General features: G+C 39.6%; 1 protein-coding gene across 1 annotated transcript in view; it reads left to right on the top strand.

The window, feature by feature from the left end:
• Positions 1-16,828, top strand: part of LOC145343875 (inner centromere protein-like) — a 37,045-nt gene extending 20,217 nt beyond the window's left edge. Inside the window, exons 10-17 of the mRNA XM_080190354.1 lie at positions 27-136; positions 2,880-3,000; positions 3,585-3,707; positions 7,055-7,248; positions 8,248-8,380; positions 9,302-9,505; positions 12,863-13,022; positions 15,194-16,828. Of these exons, the coding sequence (XP_080046480.1) occupies positions 27-136; positions 2,880-3,000; positions 3,585-3,707; positions 7,055-7,248; positions 8,248-8,380; positions 9,302-9,505; positions 12,863-13,022; positions 15,194-15,402 (1,254 nt within the window). The 3' untranslated portion in view covers positions 15,403-16,828. The remainder of the gene's footprint in view (positions 1-26; positions 137-2,879; positions 3,001-3,584; positions 3,708-7,054; positions 7,249-8,247; positions 8,381-9,301; positions 9,506-12,862; positions 13,023-15,193) is intronic.
• The last annotated feature ends 5,248 nt before the right edge of the window (positions 16,829-22,076 follow it).

Below are 22,076 nucleotides of genomic sequence, written 5' to 3'. Positions count from 1 at the left end.
TACCGACCTACCTCTGTATATCTTAGGAACAAGAGAAGGCTCGTTTGGCAAATCTAAAGAAGAAGCAAGAACAGGAGGAAGAAAGAATACAGAAAGTGGAGGAAGAGAAGAAACGTAAACTGGAAGAGTATAAAAAGTAAGTGAATGTGATGTAACCTGATATGATTTGATACAATATTCCAGGTGGCTTTGTAACAGCATCAGATAAAACATTTCTGTGTCAATTAGGAGCTTTCTCCTTAAACTTTCCTCTCCTGAAGTCACTTACTCCTTATGCTACTGCAAGGCTGTTATGTTGTCCACCAGTAGAGTTATTATTCGTTAGTGAACTTTGTGTTAGGTTATTCAATTGTGGTGAGTGTTGCATGTGAATTTGTCTTCCAGATAATAGCCATGCACTTTCAGTATTGATTACTGGCTTGTCAACTATACATGTTTTATTCTTGATGTCTTTCCTTTCTAACTTTTACAAGGTGTTGATTCATGCTTGGGAGATCTACTTGTGTCTGTATATTGTGGAACGTTACCTCTAAATCTTTTTGTATATTCCCTTCTTCATCCTCCAATGCTGTGTTGCATCCAAAGATAACTAAGCCTTTTTCTATGCAACTGAGATTCTGCAAAATTTTCAAAATGTGTCTGCTAATCAACAGTGGATTAAATGATTTGGTTAATCTTTCACTTCATCACCTCAATCCCTCTAATGGACTGCATTGAGTAAGTTTGCTTCCAGCTCAATACAAGATAAGAGATGTTGTGGGTTACTTAGTGCCCAAGATTCTTTAAATAAGGTAACTGTTACTTGCAGCATGAATTGGGATATGTCATCTAAAATCATGGCTTTGATTTGCTACAGGTAGAAAATAAAAAGTGTTAGATCCATAAAAGAATGGTAGGTCGCATGCTCTTTGTATGGCTATCTATCATTATATAGAATATACATCAGCGTACAGACTCTTCATCCCAACTGGCTGATGCTGATGTTAATGCTGCACACAAGCCTCCCTCCCCTATCGATCCCTGTTAGCCTAACTACCTGGTATTGTATTCCCGAAAATGAATCCTGTGTTTGCCTCGATTTATTTCTTGCAGTGGTGAGTTCCACTCTGAACAAAGAATGTTCTCCTAAATTTCCTCTTGCGTTTATTAGCAACTAACCTTGATATCTGGTTTTGGACCTCCCCGCCTCCAACCCCTTTATCTTTTCTTACTATCCCTCACAATAGAAACATCTTTTTAAAAATGCATCCTATGGAGCCCTTTCATAATTTGAGTTCTACTGTGTCAACTTTCGGCATTCTCTTTACTGATCGACTTTTAGCTTTCTCTTTTCTGGAGGGTAGGAAAAAAATACTTCTCCAGCTATTCAATATTTCCTGATAGGCAAAAGGCCTCCTGCTCTGCAGTTTCTCCCAATGCCTATTCCTTTTTATAGCATGGTGGCTGGAACTGTTCACAGTACTCAGAGCATACAGTTATCAAGGGTGTATGCAAATTTAACAGTTTATCTGCTTTTATGTTTTTTTAATAATGGTCTTATTAACTTTTGCTGCTGATGTGTTTCGTCTACACCATGTGGCAATTTTTCATCTATAGTGCAACACAACTGAAGTTCGAGTACAACAAACAATTAGAAGAAACACTGGCTACTTTCAGTGATTTGTGTGTCTGCACCCCTAGATCTCTTTACTCATCATCTCCATTTAGATAATTTAAATATTATGCAAATTCCTTATGTGCCACCTTCTAGTTGCATCTTGTACAAAAGGTGCACCCAATTCAGTAGCTGTCTAATTGCAACTAAAGCCTACTTAATCCATTTTGATGCAAGCTCAATTGCAATGTTTAAGAAATTGGTCTGATTTTAAAGCTTGCTTGGTCTTGTAGGAATTTTGAATTTTTACAAAATATTCTATTTGAAGCATGCAGTTGAAATGAAGGTGCAAGACAGTTTTTGATGTAAACAAATGATGACTCATGGTGGAAGGTGGCATCTGGGTTGAAAACAGAAACTACATTTAAGATTGCAAAGTACTTTTGATGTCCAAAAGTCGTGAAAACAGCTGAAAATACAAGCTTTTTTTTTTCAATGGGGAAATTGTTTAAAATGGTGTAATAATGGAACAATTGCTTGTTTGATCGTGATTGAGGGAGGGAAGCAGACTGAAGGTACTAGGAAGGACAAGAGGCTGAAGGAGACTAGTATAAATGCAATTATTGTGATAATGTAAAGGGAATAGATTACTGGGTTAGAAATGGTTGAAAATTTTTAAATCAGAATGGCCAAAAGGAGGCAAGTGTTTGAAAAAGGAGTATAAATAGAATGAAGGTTTTCACAGTAACTTCATTGCAATGTTAATGTAAGCCTACTTGTGATTAATAAATAAACTTTACCTTTTTTTTAAACCAAACATTCCTTTGCAAAGAAGACAGTGGTGAATATCATTAGGTCAGATTTGTTAAATTAAATTATTGTCCACAGAAGCTTTGTCATTTGATATAGCAATGGGCAATGTTTTTACCAATGCCGAGAAAAATTATGGAAATGGGAAGTTACGTTGGTCGAAAAAGAAAATGTGCAAGCTATTTTTAATTTCCCTTGCAAGCAATTGTGCATTGGTACTTGTGATTTTCTTCCATCCAGGCTTTTTGTTAACCTGGTAATGGAGGCTAACTGAAAACTCCTCATTGCACCTTCCAGTTAACTCAACACATTCCAGTGATTCCAAAAGGTCTTGGTTGATCCATTGAATTAATTAACCTGACTCCTGTTTTCATTTACCAATGTCCCCGTATGCTGTTAACAGGGGAGAGGATGGGTGTGAGTGAGAGCCTTAAATACAACTGATATTTTTAAAGTTACAAAATATGCTTCCTAGGAAACGGGAAATGCAAGTGAAACGTGTTTTGGAAACTCGTTCCCGAGTTCAACAGCAAGAGGAGGAAAAGAAAAAGAAAATTGAGAAAAAGTTTGCCCAAATTGATGAGAAGAATGCAAAGGTATGATGATTCTGTATGTAGGGAAGGTCTTCCATTTTTCAAAATGAATCTGTATGTTAGAGATTTACAGCATGGCTCTTGGCCCAACTTGTCCATGTCACCCAGCTTTTACCACTAAGCTAGTCCTAATTGCCTGCATTTGGCCCATATCCCTCTTTCCCCATCTTACCCATGTAACGATGTAAATGATTTTTAAAAGACAAAATTGTATCTGCCTCTGGCAGCTTGCTCCAGACACTCACCACCTTTAGTGTGAAAAAAAATTGCATCTTTGGACCTTTTTATATCTCTCTCCTCTCACCTTAAACCTATGCCCTCTAGTTTTAAACTTCCCTACCTTTTGGAGAAGATGTTGACTCTCTACCTTATCTATGGACCTCTATAAGATCACCCCTAAGCCTCCTATGGTCCGGGGAAATGGCCCCAGTCTATCCAGCATTTCCTTTATAACCCAACCCATCAAATCCTGGTAACTTCCTCGTAAATCTTTTCTGCACTGTTTCTAGTTTAATAACATTCTCTCTATTAATGGGGTGACCATGTTATGTCTTTGGACTAGTGTAGCATTCTATATTGCTTGATAGATGCGTGAAGAAAGATTTGCTGAAGAAAAAGCCAAAAAGCAAGTAATTGCCAAGAGGATGGAGGAGGCTGAAGCTCGAAGGCGCCAAGAGGAGGAAGCCCGAAATAAGAGATTGCAGCAGCTGGTACGTCTGTTGTACTTTAATTTTCCAGTTACTTCTCTCTTTATCGTGCTAATTTACATTGATTACAGTTCTATGAAAACTTATTGTCCCTTAATACTTTAATCAAGTGACCTTTTTGTGAGCCTGTCTCACTGGCAGACCAATGTCAACCTCAAACAGCAAGTGAGAATTTGTTTTTTTTTACATACATGTTAGTAGCTTCATTCTGTATGGCTTATAATTTGTATTTCCTAAATGCTCCGGCAGTGTTCTGCTGTTTTCTATTCCACCCTTGTTAAGGCCCTGGCCAGAAGGTCCGTGTTTTGTGAAGTTAGAATCGACCCTAAGTTTTACTTTTGATTTCGGCATTAATGAGCAAAAGTTGTTTCACCCCAGGTAAGATTCAAGTGACTCACTAGGAAGCTTTTATTTAAGAACACAGTTAGAATATAACAAAAAGAATTAGCATAACTTTTACCATTTACAAGACTCAACCATAACACAGTAAAATTCTTAACAGTTAACTATCTCTGTTGTTCCAATTGAAAAGCAATACTCTATAGACCCTTCTTCAGGATTAATTAGCACTAACACAAGTATGCTCATATGACACTGGATTTCCAGCTTTTAGTGCTTATAGGCAGAAATTCAAACAGCAGTTTTCAGAGAAGAAAGTATCCTCAAGGCTGCAAAACAGAGAAGTAAAGTTGGTCACTAGAAGCTTCCAGACTTCAGAAACAGGAAAGGATAAGTCTCTCTCTATCCTTCCAAAACAGCACCTGAAACACTAAGCTATAATCCTTTGAAAGTATAGCTGTTCTCAGTCATATTACTTGACCTGTCAATTATTCCAATCAAACATTCCTCTGCCATCCCAGGGCAATCTCAAAACAACAGAACCCTGCATTAATTCGGATTAAAACAAACATGATGTCAATTATACTGCTTCAGCAACAATAGAGGATGTTGTTTGTCCATCCTCATCAATGAGGACCTCGATGCCATTAGTCATTTTGAGGCTGGTTGCGGTGTGTCTGAAGATGACTGATCAGGCCAATTCAGGCACGGAATGTCCTGGCATGTATTGGACAGACTTGTGTAGGCACTGTAGTTGTTGCACTGGTGGCTCTGGACTTGCACAACTCGTGTTTAAGTTATGCTTCAGCAATACACCTTGCTTCGTAAGCTTGACAACCTTTGTGAATGAGGTAGCGCCAGGTAGGGCGGTTTTGTGCCAGCGTTTCCCAGGTGGTCATTCTATGTGAAGCGACTTCAGGGAGGCCTTGAGTGTGTCTTTGAAATGTTTCTTCTGTGCTCCAAGCGGGCGTCTTCCAGCAGAGAGTTCCCCAAAAAGGAACTGCTTAGGTATGCACTTGTCTGACATACAGATGACATGACCTGCCCACTGGGTCTGCGCTCTCATCAGCAGTGTGTGGACTGATGGTAGACTTGCTTTAGAGAGAACTTCAGTGTCTGGTACTTTGGCTTGCCATCTGATGCGTAATATTCTGTGAAGACAAGTCATGTGGAAATGATTGAGCTGTCTTGCATGCCTTCGATACACAGTCCACGTTACACAGGCATACAGGAGGGTAGTGAGTACTGCGGCATTGTAGACCTTCAGTTTTGTTGCTGGGCGGATTCTTCAACGTTCCCATACAGTGGAGCGAAGTCTACCGAAAGCGGAACTTACCTTTGCTATTCTGCAGTTAACTTCTGTATCAATAGTCACTGCTTGGGAGAGAGTGCTGCCAAGATAAGTGAACTGGTCCACTGCCTGTAGTTTCTGCCCTGTGATAGTGATTATGGGTTCTGTGTACAGTGCATGAGGAGCAGGCTGGTACATGACTTCGGTCTTTTTAATGTTGATGGTGAGTCCAAAGTTGTCACAAGCCGTGGAAAATTTGTCCATCCTGACTTGCATTTCTGGCTCTGACCTAGTATACAGGGCACAGTCATCGGCAAAGAGGAAGTCTCTCAGAACAGTCTCCTCCACTTTGGTAATGGCTTGAAGTCTCCTCAGGTTGAAGAGCTTCCCATCCACTCTGTACTTGAGGCTGATTCCAGCAACACTGTCCTGGAAGGCATCATTCAGCATGGCAGTAAACATCATACTAAACAGTGTGGGTGTGAGCACTCAGCCCTGTTTGACACCATTGGTGACTGGGAATGCCTCAGAGGATTCTCCGCCATCCAGTACTCTGGCCATCATTCAATCCTGGAACTGGCGTACCATCTGAATGAATTTGGGGGGGCAGCCGAACTTTGACATAATCCTCCACAGGCCTTGTCGGCTTACAGTGTCGAAGGCTTTGGCGAGGTCAACAAAGGTTGTGTAGAGCTTGCGATTCTGCTCCTGACACTTCTCCTGAAGTTGGCGTGCAGCAAAAATCATGTAAATAGTCCTGTGACCTTTGCAGAAGCCACACTGTGACTGTAGAAGCAGGCCCAGCTCCAAATGAGTGACCGGATTATTTAGCAGGACTCTTGTGAGGGTTTTTCCTGTGATGGAGAGCAGCAAAATTCCTCGGTTGTTGTCACATACTTGCCAATCGCCCTTCCTCTTGTAGAGGTGTACAATGGAAGCATCTTTAAGTTCCTGAGGAATGGATCCTTGCTTCCAAAAGGACTGGAACAACTCAGTGAGCTTCTTGATAAGTACAGGACCAGCAGGTTTGTAGATCTGTGGGTATGGCATCTGCCCCTGGGGCTTTGTCACTGGATAGCTGGCTGACAACTTTCGTGACTTTGGCTACTACTGGTGGGTCGTACATGACGCTGTTGATATCAACCTGGGGAATCCTGTCTATTGCCTCATTGTTAATAGATGATGGTTGGTTGAGATGGCTTCAAAGTGTTCAGCCCATCTCTGCAGGATCTGAGTCCTCTCTGTAATGAGAGTTGTACCATCTGTATACAGGAGGGGGGAACTCCTGAGAGATTGAGGTCCGTAGAGAATGTTGAGGGCTTCATAGAACTGTTTCTGTCGCGTCAGTAACAATAGAGGATACTGGTCAAAAAACGGCTCAGACAAAATGTCAGGGACTGCTCAAAATGTCCTGAAGAGAAACATGATTAAAATACATTTCTGAAAGGCACAGTATTGTCACACCTGTCTAAATACCCTCTCTGGGTTGAATGGTAAGTAATTCAGTACTAGACTGAACATTCTGGATTTTTATCTGCCTCAGATTTTGTTTGCTGGAACCCACTCTGCTGTTTCAATTGCTCTGAATCAGGCTTCACAGACTTTTGTGGCATATGGGTTTTTTTCCCCTTACTGAACAAATCTTAACTGATTCATTCAAATTCTGAGAAATCCAGTACAATTTTCTGAGAATACATTGAATCAATGTTTACTCCTGCAGGAGGAAGAACGCCGAGAACTACAACAGCGTAAGAAAGAGGAAGAGTTGGAACGGCAACGTAAAATGGCAGAAGCCAGAAAGCTTCAAGAGCAGCGGCAAGCTGAGCTGGAGAGAGAGCGACTGCGTGAGCTGCAACTGGCTGCAGAAAGGGAGCGGGAAAGAAAGCGGGAGCAAGAGATCATCCAGGCAGAGAAGTATGGAACAATAAAATGCTGCAATAACTGTATCGTAGGGAAAATAATTCTTGAACCCTAATGTTCCAATGTGTTACCATCTTAGTATGGTAAATCCTGAAACTATCAATCATTTACCAAGTATTGTACACCTTAAAAAGTTTAAATACAGGTTTGGAAGGAATAAACTTGTAATTGGTACTATTGAGTATTTACAGAGATCGTGGATATAAAGTGAAATTCATATCTATTCCATTTTACTGAAATTCCAATGATGGAACAGAATGTAAAAGACAGTGCTGATGACATAATCATAAGGTGTTTTCTACTTGCAACTTGAATTGGCAAAAGTGCTCCAGCACTTGGAATATTTTGTAGGGCTGCTAGAGAGAATAGATAGAAAATTTTTACATTTTTTTTTCTCACTGGGCAAGTTTTTAATCCCATTCAGCTCTCCCCATATTTCCAATCCTGGTGTAAAAATAAATTTTATGTGGATAAATATTACTTTTGTGTAGTGACTGGTGTAACAGGAGTCAGTTGTGACAAGAATAGCTCTCTTAACTTGGTAACGGTTGTTGCAAATGGTCGATTACTTACATTTATACTGCCTTGGCAGTATTAAAATTATCCTACACTTTATCTACTCCGCATTCTCATCAGCCTCCACTTTTAGCCATAATTCCTAGGTATGCTTTTGCAAGAGTTCGTCTCTGAACTGTTGCTTTCTTTTGCTTATTAATAGGAATCCAACCCAACCTGGGTTTTTTTCCCACTCTTCAGACAGGTCCTATTTCATCAACTCAACACTTAGAATAGTCTTCCATTTAAAAAAAAATACATGTGCATAAATGGGCTTTATGGGTCAATTGATATAACAGTGAGTTGTTAGCTTAACTTTCTGAAATTTTTTTCATTGCTAGAGTTTAAGTTCGTGAACCTGTGTTAAATATATTGCTGTAAAAAGATTTGTGCAAGAACCAATGAAGGAAATGAATAATAAAGTTAAAATTTTAACAGAGAACGTGAACGTTTGGAGAAAGAAAAGGCCCTCCAGCTACAGCGTGAGCTGGAGCGAACAGCACGGGAGGATGCTGCCCGACAAGAAAAGGAAAAGCTTCGCAAGGAAGCACAAGAGAAAGAGAGAAAACAAGTAATGGGTCTCATCTTTGGAATTCTGGCTCACTTGCTACTACTCGTGTTCCCTACATGCCTGCCCCTCAGTACCAGAACTTTAAAAAATTTGTTAGTGATCATGAAGCTGGAAAATTGTAGTTTAAAAATCCCACTGTTGAACTGAGGGGAAGGAAAGCTGCTGTCCATTTCACAGTCATGTGATTGACTTTTCACTGCATTATGTTGTGCCATAACAAGCCACTTGGCTGCATCAAGTTAAAGGTGTGTAATATATGCCAACCTTGCTAGTGATGTCCGTATCAAGGGAATTTTGTTCAGCATCATTTGTGCTCATTAATGCATAGCAAATGGTCTGTACATAATGTATGGGCTGGATGTTTTACAGAAGATGAGATGTAAAAAGGGATTGAACGTAGAAATCTAATTATTGAAATACCTGAGTTGTACTTTTCAACATATGAAGGTAAATTGTAATAATGTGATTGCACCAGTTACAATACAACAATCTTATAGCTTCTTCAGACCATTATCCACCAATTTCTAAGGCTTCTGAGGACAAAATCTAGTTTTAAAAATATGTGGTCTTTTTAAATTTAAGTATACAGTGTGCCCTCCCTCAAAACAAAATGTTGTTAAATTACTTGCAGATTTTGCTAAAACTTAAACAACCTTCATTTTGGTGATTGACTCTTAATGGAGTTGCTTAATATAATGTTTTGGATGCAGGGTAGGGGATACTGTTGGTATTTACTTCTCCATATCACTGATCTAATCAAATAGTTAGCTTATCTGCTAGTATGAAGCAAATAAAACCAACCTGATGGGCTGAATCAAAGCACCTTCAGGTCTTTGGGAATTTGTACTGTACCATTGTGACTTTTATTAACATGGTAACTCTTTGAACTAGAGGTTAATACTTGCATGTACTTGTTTGTAGGAGGAACAACGCTTGGCAGAGTTGGAAAAGCAGCGTTTAGAAAAAGAGAAAGCTAGAAAAGAGCAGGAAAGACTGGAGTATGAGCGACAAGAAAGTAAGAGAATTCGTGAAGCTGAGGAAAGAAAATGGAAGGAAGAGCAAGACAGGAAAGCAGAGAAGGAGACCACCAACAAAAATGTACTGAATGTGACAGTGGAAGTGCATGTGAGTGTTTCAGTGGGAGTGGGAATGGAGGATAGGAAACATTTTGTTCCCGTTCTGTATTGTACAATTTTTCACATTTTTAAATTTGTGAAAGTGGAATCCTATGGTGGTCAATATCGCCTTTTATTTTTAATGTATCCCTTCCTAAAACACACACCACTTGCACTTAGTGCCGTTGATGACCTTGTATGTGTCCCGGAGGGCTTCACAGCCAGCCAAGTGTTTAGAAAAGTAATTATTGTTGCAATATATGGAAAGATGAGCCAATATTTGCATCGCGAAGTCTCTCCAACAGCAATGAAATAAATGACTAACTTTTTTGATGCTGTTTGGTTAAGTTGAAATGTTAGCTAAAAGAGTTACCTTGCACTTTGAATAATGATATTGGATATTTGATTCCATCTTTAAGTCAAATGAAACCTCACTTTAACATCACATTTGAAATAGCACAGTGCATCTTCAGTTATGCATTGAAATATTAGCTCATAAGGAATAGGAGAGTGGTTGGACTTCTATGTCACTTTTTGGCTCTGCCCTCATGTCCTTTTGATGCATGTGAGTTAGAAGCAGACATACTTGAGCATACGCCGCCATTCCATAAAATCATGGCTGATCAGGTTGCAATCCCCTGTCTACCCCAATCTTTCAACCCCTTGTTTAACAAGAATCTATTTACCTCTGCCTTAAAAATGTTCAGCGTCTGTTTCCCCTGCCTTTTGAGGAGGAAGTTCCAAAGACTCTACCTACAGAAAATAATTCTCATCTATTTTAAATGGCTGATCCCCTTTTTGTTTAAACAGTGATGCCCAGTTCTAGATTCTCCCACAAAAGGAAATATCCTCTCCACATCAGCCTTCTGAAGACTCTTCCCCCCCCCCCCCCCCCCCCCCGGCAAGGATCTTAAGTTTCATTCAAGTTGTTACCTGTTACTCTGAAACTCCAGTGCGTGCTTGTAAGAAACCCTCCATTCCTAGTATGAGTCTAGTAAATTTTCTCTCTCCTTTCCTTAAATAAGGAGACCAATTCTGTACACAATACTCCAGATGAGATTTCACCAGTGCACTTACCTGAAGCATAACCCCTCTACTTGAACAATACCATTCTATTTTCTAATTACTTGTTTTGCCAGCATATTAGCTTTGTGATTTATGCACCAGGACACCAGATCCCTGTGAAACTCAACTCTGCAAACTCACCATTTAAATACTTTTTTTATATTCTTCCTGTCAAAATGGACAATTTCATATTTGCCTATGTTATACTCCATTTGAAAGATCTTTGCCCATTCACTTAATCTGTTTATGTCCCTTTAACGCCTCCTTTTTGTCCCCCTCGCAACTTTGCCAAATTTTCTGATGATATGATAGAAAAACAATCATACCTTTGTTTCCTTCATCGAAGTTATTTATATGAACTATAAAAAAGTGAAGCCCCAGATTCCTGTGGTGCCCCACTTGTTACATCCCGCCAACCAGAAAGTTGACCCAATCTGTTACCTCCTATACCATCAAGTTTCATTTTTCTGCAGAAATGGGTGGCATGGTGGTTAGCGCTGCGGGGACCGGGTTTGATTCAGGCTCAAGTATGGAGTTTGCACATTCTCCCCGTTCTATGTGGGTTTCCTCCAGATGCTCCAGTTTCTCCCACAGTCCAAAGATGTGTAGATTAGGTGGATTAGTTGTGATAAATGTGTGAGGTTACAGATAGGGCAAAGTGGCTTGGGTGGAATGTTCTTTGAGAGTCAGTGCAGACTCCATAGGCTGAATGGCCTCCTTCTGCACAGAATCAGTTTCCATAGGATGAAAAAGTTGGGCAAAGCAACAAGTACCTCCTTCTCTTCCTTGCTTAATTCACCAAACTGCAACACTCAATTCAAGATCACACTCCAGTTCTAGGTCACACTGAGATGTTTGAATTTTTATGTTCTGAAACTAAAGGGAGCAGTTGAGACCATAGTTCAAGCTACTTTCCTTAATTAACTATCTACAGCTTCTCCCCTGTGGATAACTTCTACTTTCATGCTTGAGGCCCTGGGTAAGATTAGAATTTAAACTGTACTTGCAATTAAATGATAAATACAAACAATTAGAATTTTGGGAAGAGATTTAAAATTCCTCAACTTTTCAAACTCCAGCACTCTGCTCAAGGTCACACTTGGTGCAAAACTGCACAGTATATGTTCTTCCTTTAATGTCCAGATATGTATTGAACTCCATGTTGAATATGCTCATCAAATTCAGGTGAAAGCACCAAGTGATCTACTAATTTCCTGATTTTTAAATTCTGTCCAGCACTGTGATTAACATGTTTAACACGATTAATTATTTACATTTCAGACTTAGCTCTGAAAAGAGTAGTTCTCCTTTTGAAGAGTTGATGTGCCTCAATGTTTTAGGTAATGTAATCTGCCTGTTGAGGAAAATGTTGAGACCTATCACTACTTCCAAGGAATGATTTTTTTAAGAAACAAATTTGACATGGTGCAACAGTAACTTGTTTTCCTCAATGTTATTGCTCTCACCATAATCTTCAAACAGCTCTACTCTGATACAGGCTTAGAAACTACTCCCATAATTGTTTTCTGCTCTTAACTTCATCCATATCCTTGTCTCCTGATTCTTTCAGGCAAAAATATTTTCTCATCCTTCTCACATTAGGGCACTCGGCACTTTTTGATATTTTGCCTATCTTTCTAAAGTCATGTACCCTTTATTTAGCTCCCATCTTGGTCAGTTTACAGTTGTCTCAATTTAGCCATGTTGTTAGTGTTATCAGATATTTTAGTTTTCATTTTGCTATTTTACCCTAATGTGGCCTTGATCCCTAATGCCCTATTATCATCATTAAACTCTTTGTGCCTAACTGATACAATCTGCTTAATTTTACCCAAATTACTGCTCTGCTCTACAGCTTTAACTTTCAGATTCCTAAGTTTACCCTTATCTAAACCATCTCTTCCACTTGTTAATTTGAAGCTATATGACTCATCAGAACATTAGTCTCAACTCAATTAAATAGAATTCATCCCAATGGAATATTTTCTTGTCTGTTGAATCTTGAATGGAACTTGGACTTTCAACCTTCAGATATTATTGTCAGTCTTATCAGCAACTTTTACTACTTTGGACAGGATGGTACAGAACATGGATGTTCCCTGTTGCTGAGACAGTTGAACTCTTCACTAGATTTTGCTTGCATGTCTTTTGGAGCTAGTCCAAAATGCCATTAGTTCCACTTGGGATAAGAACTGGGAGAGATCGGAGGGAGCATTTATGACTGAACAAAAGATAATATTTTCAAAGTAAATTTAGCCAGATTCTTGCTGATATGAGATTTAACAGATTAACGTTTTTCCAGAATTCTCCTGCCTCCGAGTCTTACGCTATGACTCCCAAGGGCTATTCCAAAGTCAAGCTGCCGAAAGTAAATTTGGACAACTACGGAATGGACTTGAACAGTGATGATTCAACAGATGATGAAGGAGCACCACGTAAACAGATTCCTGCTTGGGCTGATGGTAAGTGATTCACTTTGATTTTCTTTCTAATTTGATTCAGTTTTGTGTTTCTGCCATGGAATAGAAAATTTGAAATTAGGCTTCAATTGACCAGTCACCACAATTACAAGTCATTAATGTGAGGTCACTGATACCTAAGCACTTCAAATTCTGGGACAATGCGACTCAGAACTCTTGTCCTCTGCCAATCACTTGCTGCACCTCATCTGACATGCTGCATGCCACACGCAATTGGCATAAACTTGCAAAGCTGACCAGGCTAAACTTTTGACAGGGATTATTTCCAATGAAAGACTTCAAAACCAGTATTAAAAATTACAAAAGCCTATGCATAAATGGTTATGGTCATAACTGGATTTAAGTTTTACAATTTTTTTCCAGGGTCAAAGGAGAGTCAATTACTCAGGCATAGGTTGAGAGTGACAGGGGAAAGTTTAAGAGAGATGCAAGGGGCAAATTTTACACACACAGGGTGGTGAATGCCTGGAATGCACTGCTGGAGGAGATGGTAAAAGCAGATTCTATAACAATGTTCAAGAGGTATTTGGATAGATACGTAAATAGGCAGGGAATAGAGGGATATGGACCACACAGAGGCAAGAAACTATTAGGTTAGAGGCATCTGTGTCGGGCCTGTTCCTGTGCTGTACTGTGTTCTTGTTCAGTCGATCCTTCCCAGATTGCACTGATATCTTACTAAGGAACATGAGGAAACTCTAAGATGTCATGTCCATTACCCAATTCGCACACAGTTATTAATAAAGTGGATACAGTTTGCTGAGACTGTTAATTATTGAGGTTGCTGTGCAGTTTTAAACATTTTACTGAAGGTTTATTTAATGGCTCAATCAGATTATGAAATTATGCACAAGATTTCAGTTTGATTCCTGTCATTTGCTGAGTTAGCTAATTTCAAGTGAAGATTTATTATTCTAAATCCTTGCCGGGATTCGTATTTGCTTTCTAAATGGACAGGGCAGGTATGATTGCTCTTTGTCGCTTCCCCTAATCATTCATTACTCAATTCTCCTCCCACATTTAAATGTATCCTTGAATAAGTCTGTGATTGTTCTTACGTGTCTCTTTTGGCATGCTAATAAAGGTTTATTAAGATACACACTCTAACTTCTTGGAAAGCAGCCTCAACCGTGCTATTGATGTCTAACATACTCTTTGGGAATTAACCTCACCAGGCATCTTTCAAGTCCTACTTACTCCTTTTAACTCTAGTAGATTAGAATTACTTTATTTTTATCTAGAAGTTGTTCATTCCAAACACAACTTCAATGTGGATAATTCTGACTTGTTGCTTTGACTGAAACTTGAGCAAGGGTGCTGCTGCTGCTGCTAAGTCTTTATTAAAATCTTCTGCCGTAATTTACACCAACTGTTCTTTCAAAACAATTTATACCTTGGAGATGCACTTTCCCTTTTTGACCACCTCTGTAACACCCCACCCTCAAGCTTACCATCTCCAATGGCCTTCAGCCTAATCACTATCCACTTTCAATCCCACTTAAAGGGACCTGTATCCACTTGCAATTTCAGAGCTACTTAGCCTTTGGCTATCCATTCACTATCATCTATTTGATCAACCACTCCAGCTCCTCCACTTTAGATGCCCCGACACAAAAATAAACTTCGTCCTTTCCGATCCTTGTCATTCCCTTTGACGTAGGCCCTATCTTTCTTCCATTAAGCCTAAGAGATGGAGAATTGAGTAACGGGCTACTTTACTCTCTTCTAAGACTGGCCACGATTCCAACAAGACCCTGGCTTCATTTCTCCACCTTCAAGTGCAAGAAAACAAGTATTTTCATTGTGTTTGTATAAACTTTATCATACTCTAATAGCTAAATCTAAAACGTTTTTCCACTCTACCCCTTTCTGGCCTGTCATTGAACAAAATTTCAAACAGAAAATAGAAAATGCTGGAAACATTCATTAGGTCTGGTGCAAGGTATACAGGAAATGGCTTAGACCATAGCCAAACCATTACATTCATTAGGGCCAAATGTGAATCATCTCTTTCCTCACCCTGTCAGCAATGCAACTGAAGTCAAATCAGAAATTAATTTGCATTTTCAATCTGAGTTGTGGTGGCTTCCCAGTTTCTGTGCGTGTTGTTTAAATGCCATAATTGTAATGGAATTTTTTTTTCCTGTCACCAGGTAAACAGCTGCAGCAAGCACTTATAAATCAGTATTACCACCCACTTGACGTGGACCACTTCTTCGGTGTCATTCAACCTCCTGATCTTAAGACCATCTTTGGCAAAATCAAGCCTCGTTACCTGAAGCGTACCAGTTCTGCAGTGTGGTACTCGCCCCCAGTATCAAACAGTATTCGGAATGTACCCTATAGTTTCATGAATTACTGAACTGTCCCTGTAAGAATAACATTTCAAGTACTGTAAAATGTGAATCTGTCTCCTATTCTGTCCCTTACTTGACCACTTTGATACCATGGCTTTGTTTTCTCATTTCTCTTTTTTAAATATGTATATGTATATATGTAGTAGATAAAGACTTTAAATGGAAAATTGGTCAGCTGCTCCTCAGGAACCCTTATTAAGTATGAATTTGCTTTGAGGTTTTTAACATCGTAGTATTAGAAATATTTTATTTGGGTCATTTTAATTGGAGTTCAGTTTTGCATGTCTTTCACTTTTTGGCTTTAGATTCAAATCCTGTGCTGCCTGATGGAATAAAGGTTGTCTGTCTACCTGTTCTTAGGGATCTGTCTGTAATGAGTTTGACATGTCTCTTAGTTCTTATTTAGTGCAGGAAGGGGGAAAAATGATCAAAAACACCAAAAGGTGACCTACTAACTGACAAGTTCACAGATTATCTGATGTGGGAAGTAGGGTAACAGAGCATGGGGAAATTCTCGGGTTTAGTTAGAGGGTACTTTCCCTGGAATTAATATCCAGCAATGATGCAATAAGCTACTGGAAGCTTTACTCAGACTGTATATCTGACTCAAATGCCTGAAATGCATTAAGTTCTGGACCCTACCTTGCATACATGGAATTTGAATTGCAACACCAGCGTTTCCACTGGAACAAATACTTTTATAACTTTGTATTTGATTTCTTGTACTAGTGTAGGCACTTTCTATTATGTTTATAATCAGCAGGATCAATTCATAATAAGTTACTGATTTGTTTTTGGAAGCACCCAATTGCACATTTTGACAGACTGGAAAACAGCCTGAAATACAGAAAAATATGTTCAGTTCCTTGTCTCTGCTGAATTAACTGATCTGAGTGGCGCTTGGTGTCAAAATCAACGTCACTGTCTCTTGCTTACAGACTTGAAATTCAGGTTTGAATTTGTGGTTGTTTTTCCCCTATGGATTATGCACATGGGGAAGTTTGAGGATAGGATTGGGCTTCTTTGTAACTTTTTTTTTATCTCTCCCTACGTACTGCCTAGACTTCTGTGCAGGATCATCACTTTGATGAGATACCTGGAAAGTGCCCATGGAACTGTATCCCAGCAAGACTTAGCTTGAAGAGAATATTGGCAGCAAAAATCTCCTTGTCTGTTGCTAAGTTTTAATGCTGTACTTAATTTAGTTGAGAGGTTTGAATTTTTGGTCCACTCTTGATGACTTCCGGGATGAAAATTAGCTAGCGTTAGTACTTCATGTGTAGTGAATCTATCAGTTTGAGTACAGTTGAATGATTTAATCTGACATGTGATTTTCCCTGTTTTTAAAAAAAAAATCTTGTCTTGTAAACAAGGGCTATGTTACACACAAATGTACTTTTTAAGAAAAAATTACTAAATGTTAATTTTGAAGTCGTGCTTTAAACTTTGATTTTTTTATCAACTTCAACAAAAACACACGTCACATTAGATACAACACAATAATGCGCAAAAATTGTGAATTGAAATAGTTTCTGAAATATGTCCTTTTGCTTTGCTGAGAACGTGACGTTGGAACATGATGGGAGGGATTAAAGAGCATGTTCGTTCAGGTCGAGACACTCCTCAAAGCCTACCTCTTCGACCAAACTTTTGTGGCTCTGTGCCCTTGTGTTTTATAATAGTCTGTGGAGCACTGAGCTATGTTTCTTTTATTACATGAAAGATGCAGTCATGGTAGCAGTGCCATTCTGCCGATAGATGCACATTGTATTGCATACTCAATAAATTGTTCATGATTCTCCATGGATGATACCTAACCACTGTCACAGTGGTTAGTATGCTTCCTCACAGCACCAGGAACCTGTATTCAGTTCCGGCCTTGGATTACTATCTGTATAGAGTTTGCATGTTCTTCCCATGTCTGTGTACAAAAATGTGCAGGTCAGGTAGATTGGCCATACAAAATTACTGTGTCGAGGGGTTTGCAGGATAAATATGCAGGCTTGGGTGGGATTGTTGATGCAGACTCGGGCTAAATAGTCTTCCCTAGGGATTCTGATTCCCTGAAACTTTTATTAACTCATTCATTATGTTGCAGCATTTTCTTACCAGTTACAAGTGAGATGCTGATGGAAGATTTCACAAAAGCATTACTGTTCTTGATTTACACATGATACCATGGGAGATTTGACCCTCTTTTTTCCCATATGACAAGTTGAAGATTGCAATCCTGCAATATGGAATGTACTTCACAAAACCAAGCTAATGATTGCAGAAAGATACACTTCTGCATTCAATTTGGTAGTTCTACTAAGTACATGTGCCGAGTGCTCTCTTCTACCTATTGTACTGTCAAGCACACACTCAAGAGATTCAAGACCAGTCATATTCTTAAGTTAGCTGATCTCTATTGCAGCAGCAATTGAAGTGCTATAATTGGCTTCTGTGCATTCAGTGGTAAGGAGAACATAATTGCAACTGATTTGTCTTGTTGCATGCTATAATAAAAAAGCCTGCTAATGCAGTTTTAATTGTAGTAAAGGTCACAACTGTGATCAATATACCAACAAAACTCTCCAATCACTTCACCTTGTAATTGCCTCTAATTTCACACTTGTGGTATAATGTGACCAGTGATATATGTTATTTTTTCATCACAAAAGAGTAAGCAGAAAAGATGCACAAATAATCAAATTCAGTAAAAAGCAAACTTTCTACCATGGGCGACATGGCAGCACAGTGATTAGCATTGCTGCTTCACAGTTCCAGGGACCTGGGTTCGATTCTCGGCTTAGGTCACTGTCTGTGTGGAGTCTGCACATTCTCCTCATGTCTACGTGTGTTTTCCCCCAGGTGCTCCGGATTCCTCCCACAGTCCAAAGATGTGTGGGTTAGGTTGATTAGCCATGCTAAGATTGCCCCTTGGTGCGCTGGAATGCGTAGGTTGGAGGGATATGGGGTAGGGCCTGGGTGGGATTGTGGTCGGTGTGAACTCGATGGGCTGAATGGCCTCTTTCTGTACCGTAGGGTTTCTATTATTTCAAATGCTTGATGCTAATGTTGGAATTTGAGGAAAACCATGCTCTTTTGTGCTGTTTGAGAGCAGCCCACATAAGCCAATAAATTTTCCAACAGTTGCTCAATAGAAGAAATTGCAGTCATTCAAACTCAATAGCATCATATGGAAGAATTCCTTTCTAATACTGTAGCTTATGCGTGGGTAGGTGGCTTCTTCCTTGTTTTGTTTTCAGTAACTGACCCTATGATGCTCAAAAAATACATCAATGGTTCTTTAATAAATTTTCAAGGTATAAACTAAGACAATAGATGGTGTTCGGTGCCATATTCTCTTCAAACCAATTGTCTTCTATCTTATTTTAGTGCATTACATCAATAGCAAAAAAACAAATCGCTTTATTTTTCTTTCCAATCCAGCAATCCTACTGTCATAATTCCTGTGACCTAATTCAGCAAAGATCAGAAATCAAATATAATTACTCAAGGTATGCCATAAATTATACTTTTCCAATACAAATGTTGTGCTTAAAGGAATGTTTCATAGCACATACCCTGAAATTTCAGATAACACGCATGTAACCTTCCTGTGTTTTTTGTATCACCTGACTGTCATTAGTTCATTTCATTAACACTGCAATTGTATGTAGATAAAATCTGAGCTTTGACTTGTTTAGTAGGGCCGCTTCCTCTCACAGGAAGGACACCTACATAGGTTAAGGGAGTTAGTAGGATAAATGTGCGGGGATAGGGTATGGGGTGAGCCTGGATGTGATGCTGTCATCAAATCAGCACAGACATGATGGGCCGAACGACCTTCTGCAGTGTTGTGATTCTGTGGATTACTTCAGTCTTGCTGGTTGTAAGGCTGCACTGGAGAATGAGTCCATGATACACTGAATGTCCAGCTCTAAACTGATAATCATCTCAAAACAGAAAATCATGAAAAATTAATTTGGAAACCTTGGTCTTTGTCTGGAGTCCATTCAGATTGAGCAGCTTCCTATCCATGCCCTTTCTGATTTCAATGCCAGGATTATTATGATGGATGGTATCCAAGAAAACTATGATGAAGAGGGTTGACTGGCACACAGCCTTGTTTAATTCCATTAGTGACCTTGGAATGGGTCAGAATACCTCCATCATTCAGGACACATGCAAGCATGCCATCAGAATTGTTAAACCATAGTGATGAACTTCTCAGGGAAGCCAAATTTCTCCATTAGCTTCAAAGGGCTGTTATGACTGACTGACTATCAAAGGCCTTGGTCTGGTCAATGACATGGTATACAGGTCCACATTCTGTTTTTGACATTTCTCCTGGTGCTGTCTAACTGCAAACACTGTATCAGTGGTTCCTGACCTCTCTGAAACTCAACCAAATCTCTGGCAGCAGATTCTGGTCATGATGTTGCAGTAAGTGGTTCAGAAGGATTCTGCAAAGATTTTGCTGGCGATGTAGAGGAGTGAGAACGTAAGTCGGAGTAAGCCATCTGGTCCCTTGAGCCTGCTCCACCATTCAATAAGATCATGGCTGATCTTTTCTTGAACTCACCTACACTTGCTCACCATAACCCTTAATTCCTTTACTATTCAAAAATCTTCCTATCTTTATTGAACATTTTTAAGGCAGTCTCTACTGCTTTGCTGGGCAGGGAATTCCAGATTTGCAACCCTTTGGGTGAAGAGACTGCTCTATGATTGTCGCAAGACTGACGACTTCCTTTTTTGCTTGTATGACGGAGGCATCTTTGGATTCTTGTGGGATGGTTTCTGGCTTCCACATAGCCTGAGCTTCTTTATTAGGTGCTGGCCTCTGATCTTGTAAACTGGAATAGAATCCACTCCTGGAGCTTTGCTGCTAGACTGGTCTTTGATTGCTTTCATCATAGTAGGGGGTTATCAAGCGAGCAGCTAATAGCAACCTGATTTCTTCAGTGATGGATGAAGGCTGATTGAAAATGTATTTAAAGTGCTCTTCCCATCTTTCTAGGATTTGAATGTTTTCTGTGAGCAGTGCTGACCCATCAGCCCTGAGGATTGCTGATGAGTTAGTAGACTTGGGTCCCTAAACAGATTTAAGAGCATTTCAATATCTGAAGCCTGCACATAACTAAAATGCAAACATGTTCTAATTCAACTAAGTGTCTTGTGGTTAGTTCAGCAGCCAACACCACACATGGTTTTCATTACATATATGTCTCCTCTGTCCTGTTGATAAAAGTCAACCAGATACCAATTCATAAAATAAGGAAGCATTAAAGATGGCTGGTTGCAATTAGGGAGGTGAAAAATTCTGATTAAGAGCTCATATTCAGTTCACATCACAGCTAGTAGAATGTTATCATTTACTGGGAGGGGAATTAATATGAAGGAAGGGAGATTATACGTCAATTATATAGTTAATTGACGAGTCCACACTAGAAGTAGAGTGTGCAGTATTTTCTTATTTAAGAAGGATGTAATTACTTTGGAAGCAGTCCAGAGAAAGTTGACTTGACTTAATACCTAGAACTAGATGGGCTTTCTTATGAGGAAAGATGTGACAGGCTAGGCTAGAATCCAAAGGAGTTTGGAAGAGTAAGAGGTGACTTTGTAGAAACATATAACTTCCTCAGGGATCTTGACAGGGTGGATGTTTCCCCTTGTGGGAGAATCTAAAACGAGGGGTCACTACTTAAAAATAAGGGGCCACTGACTTAAGAGATGAGAGTCTTTGGAAAACTCAAACTCTGCTTCCACTGCCTTTTAAGTATTTTACGTAAATTTTAAGTAAATTTTGATAAGGGAGTGAAAAGTTGTTAGAGTAGGCAGGAATGTGAAGTCCAGGTGACAATCAAATCAGAGCACAGCAAGCTTGAGGGGTGTACTACTGCTTCTAGTTCGGATGCTTGTATGTATCCTCACTAAGAGGAGATGCATTGCTTTAAAACTACCAATTTTTTTTTTCTGATGACCGCTCCCACATTTGCTGATCTGCACCAACTCTTGCATTGAAGGTACCAAGGACGATTTGCTTATCTGGCTTTGCCACAGTAACAATCAAGAAGTGGAGATCATTACAGAACGTATTTTTGATTTCAAGGTTAGTCATGGTAGGAGTGTACACACTTATGATAGTTGCTCTTCTGTTGCCATGTAGGGAGAATTTAAGCACCCTCTGATAGCCTTGGAAAGGCAAGTCAACTTTCTGATGAGGTGGTTCATGATAGCAATGCATAAATCAGTTTTGTGTCACTCTTCTTCCCAGTCACTCTAAAGAATGCAACCTGCACTGATTTCCTTGAGCTGGCTCCTTTCAAGTAGATGTGTTGAGTCAGAGATCCTAACGTTTGTACTTCGGCAGCTCTCTATTGATCTTTCTCAGGTCTGTTAGCTGTGGTGTTGTCCATGAGGGTGCACATGTTCCACATGTCAACTTTACGTCATCACATTGATGGAATCCCTGCCAGCTGCAGCCTGTTGACCAGGAAGATGAAGCAGATAATGTTAAGGTCCCCTTTTCTAGTCCCTCCTACAACCTAGAGGGGTGGGCAATGTAGTCCTGAGAAAGGTGCTCAGTAGCTGCTGAGTTCCACTTCTGCTTCACTGCAGTGAAGCCCTACTACCTGTATGCCGGTTGCAGCTAAAATTCCGGTGAATATGTGCCTGCTTGGGCACAGGG

This window comes from Carcharhinus amblyrhynchos, chromosome 6 (assembly GCF_965287045.1).
Source record: "Carcharhinus amblyrhynchos chromosome 6, sCarAmb.v2.hapA, whole genome shotgun sequence".
Classification (NCBI taxonomy): Eukaryota; Metazoa; Chordata; class Chondrichthyes; order Carcharhiniformes; family Carcharhinidae; genus Carcharhinus; species Carcharhinus amblyrhynchos.
This window is presented reverse-complemented; position numbering and strand designations above follow the sequence as displayed.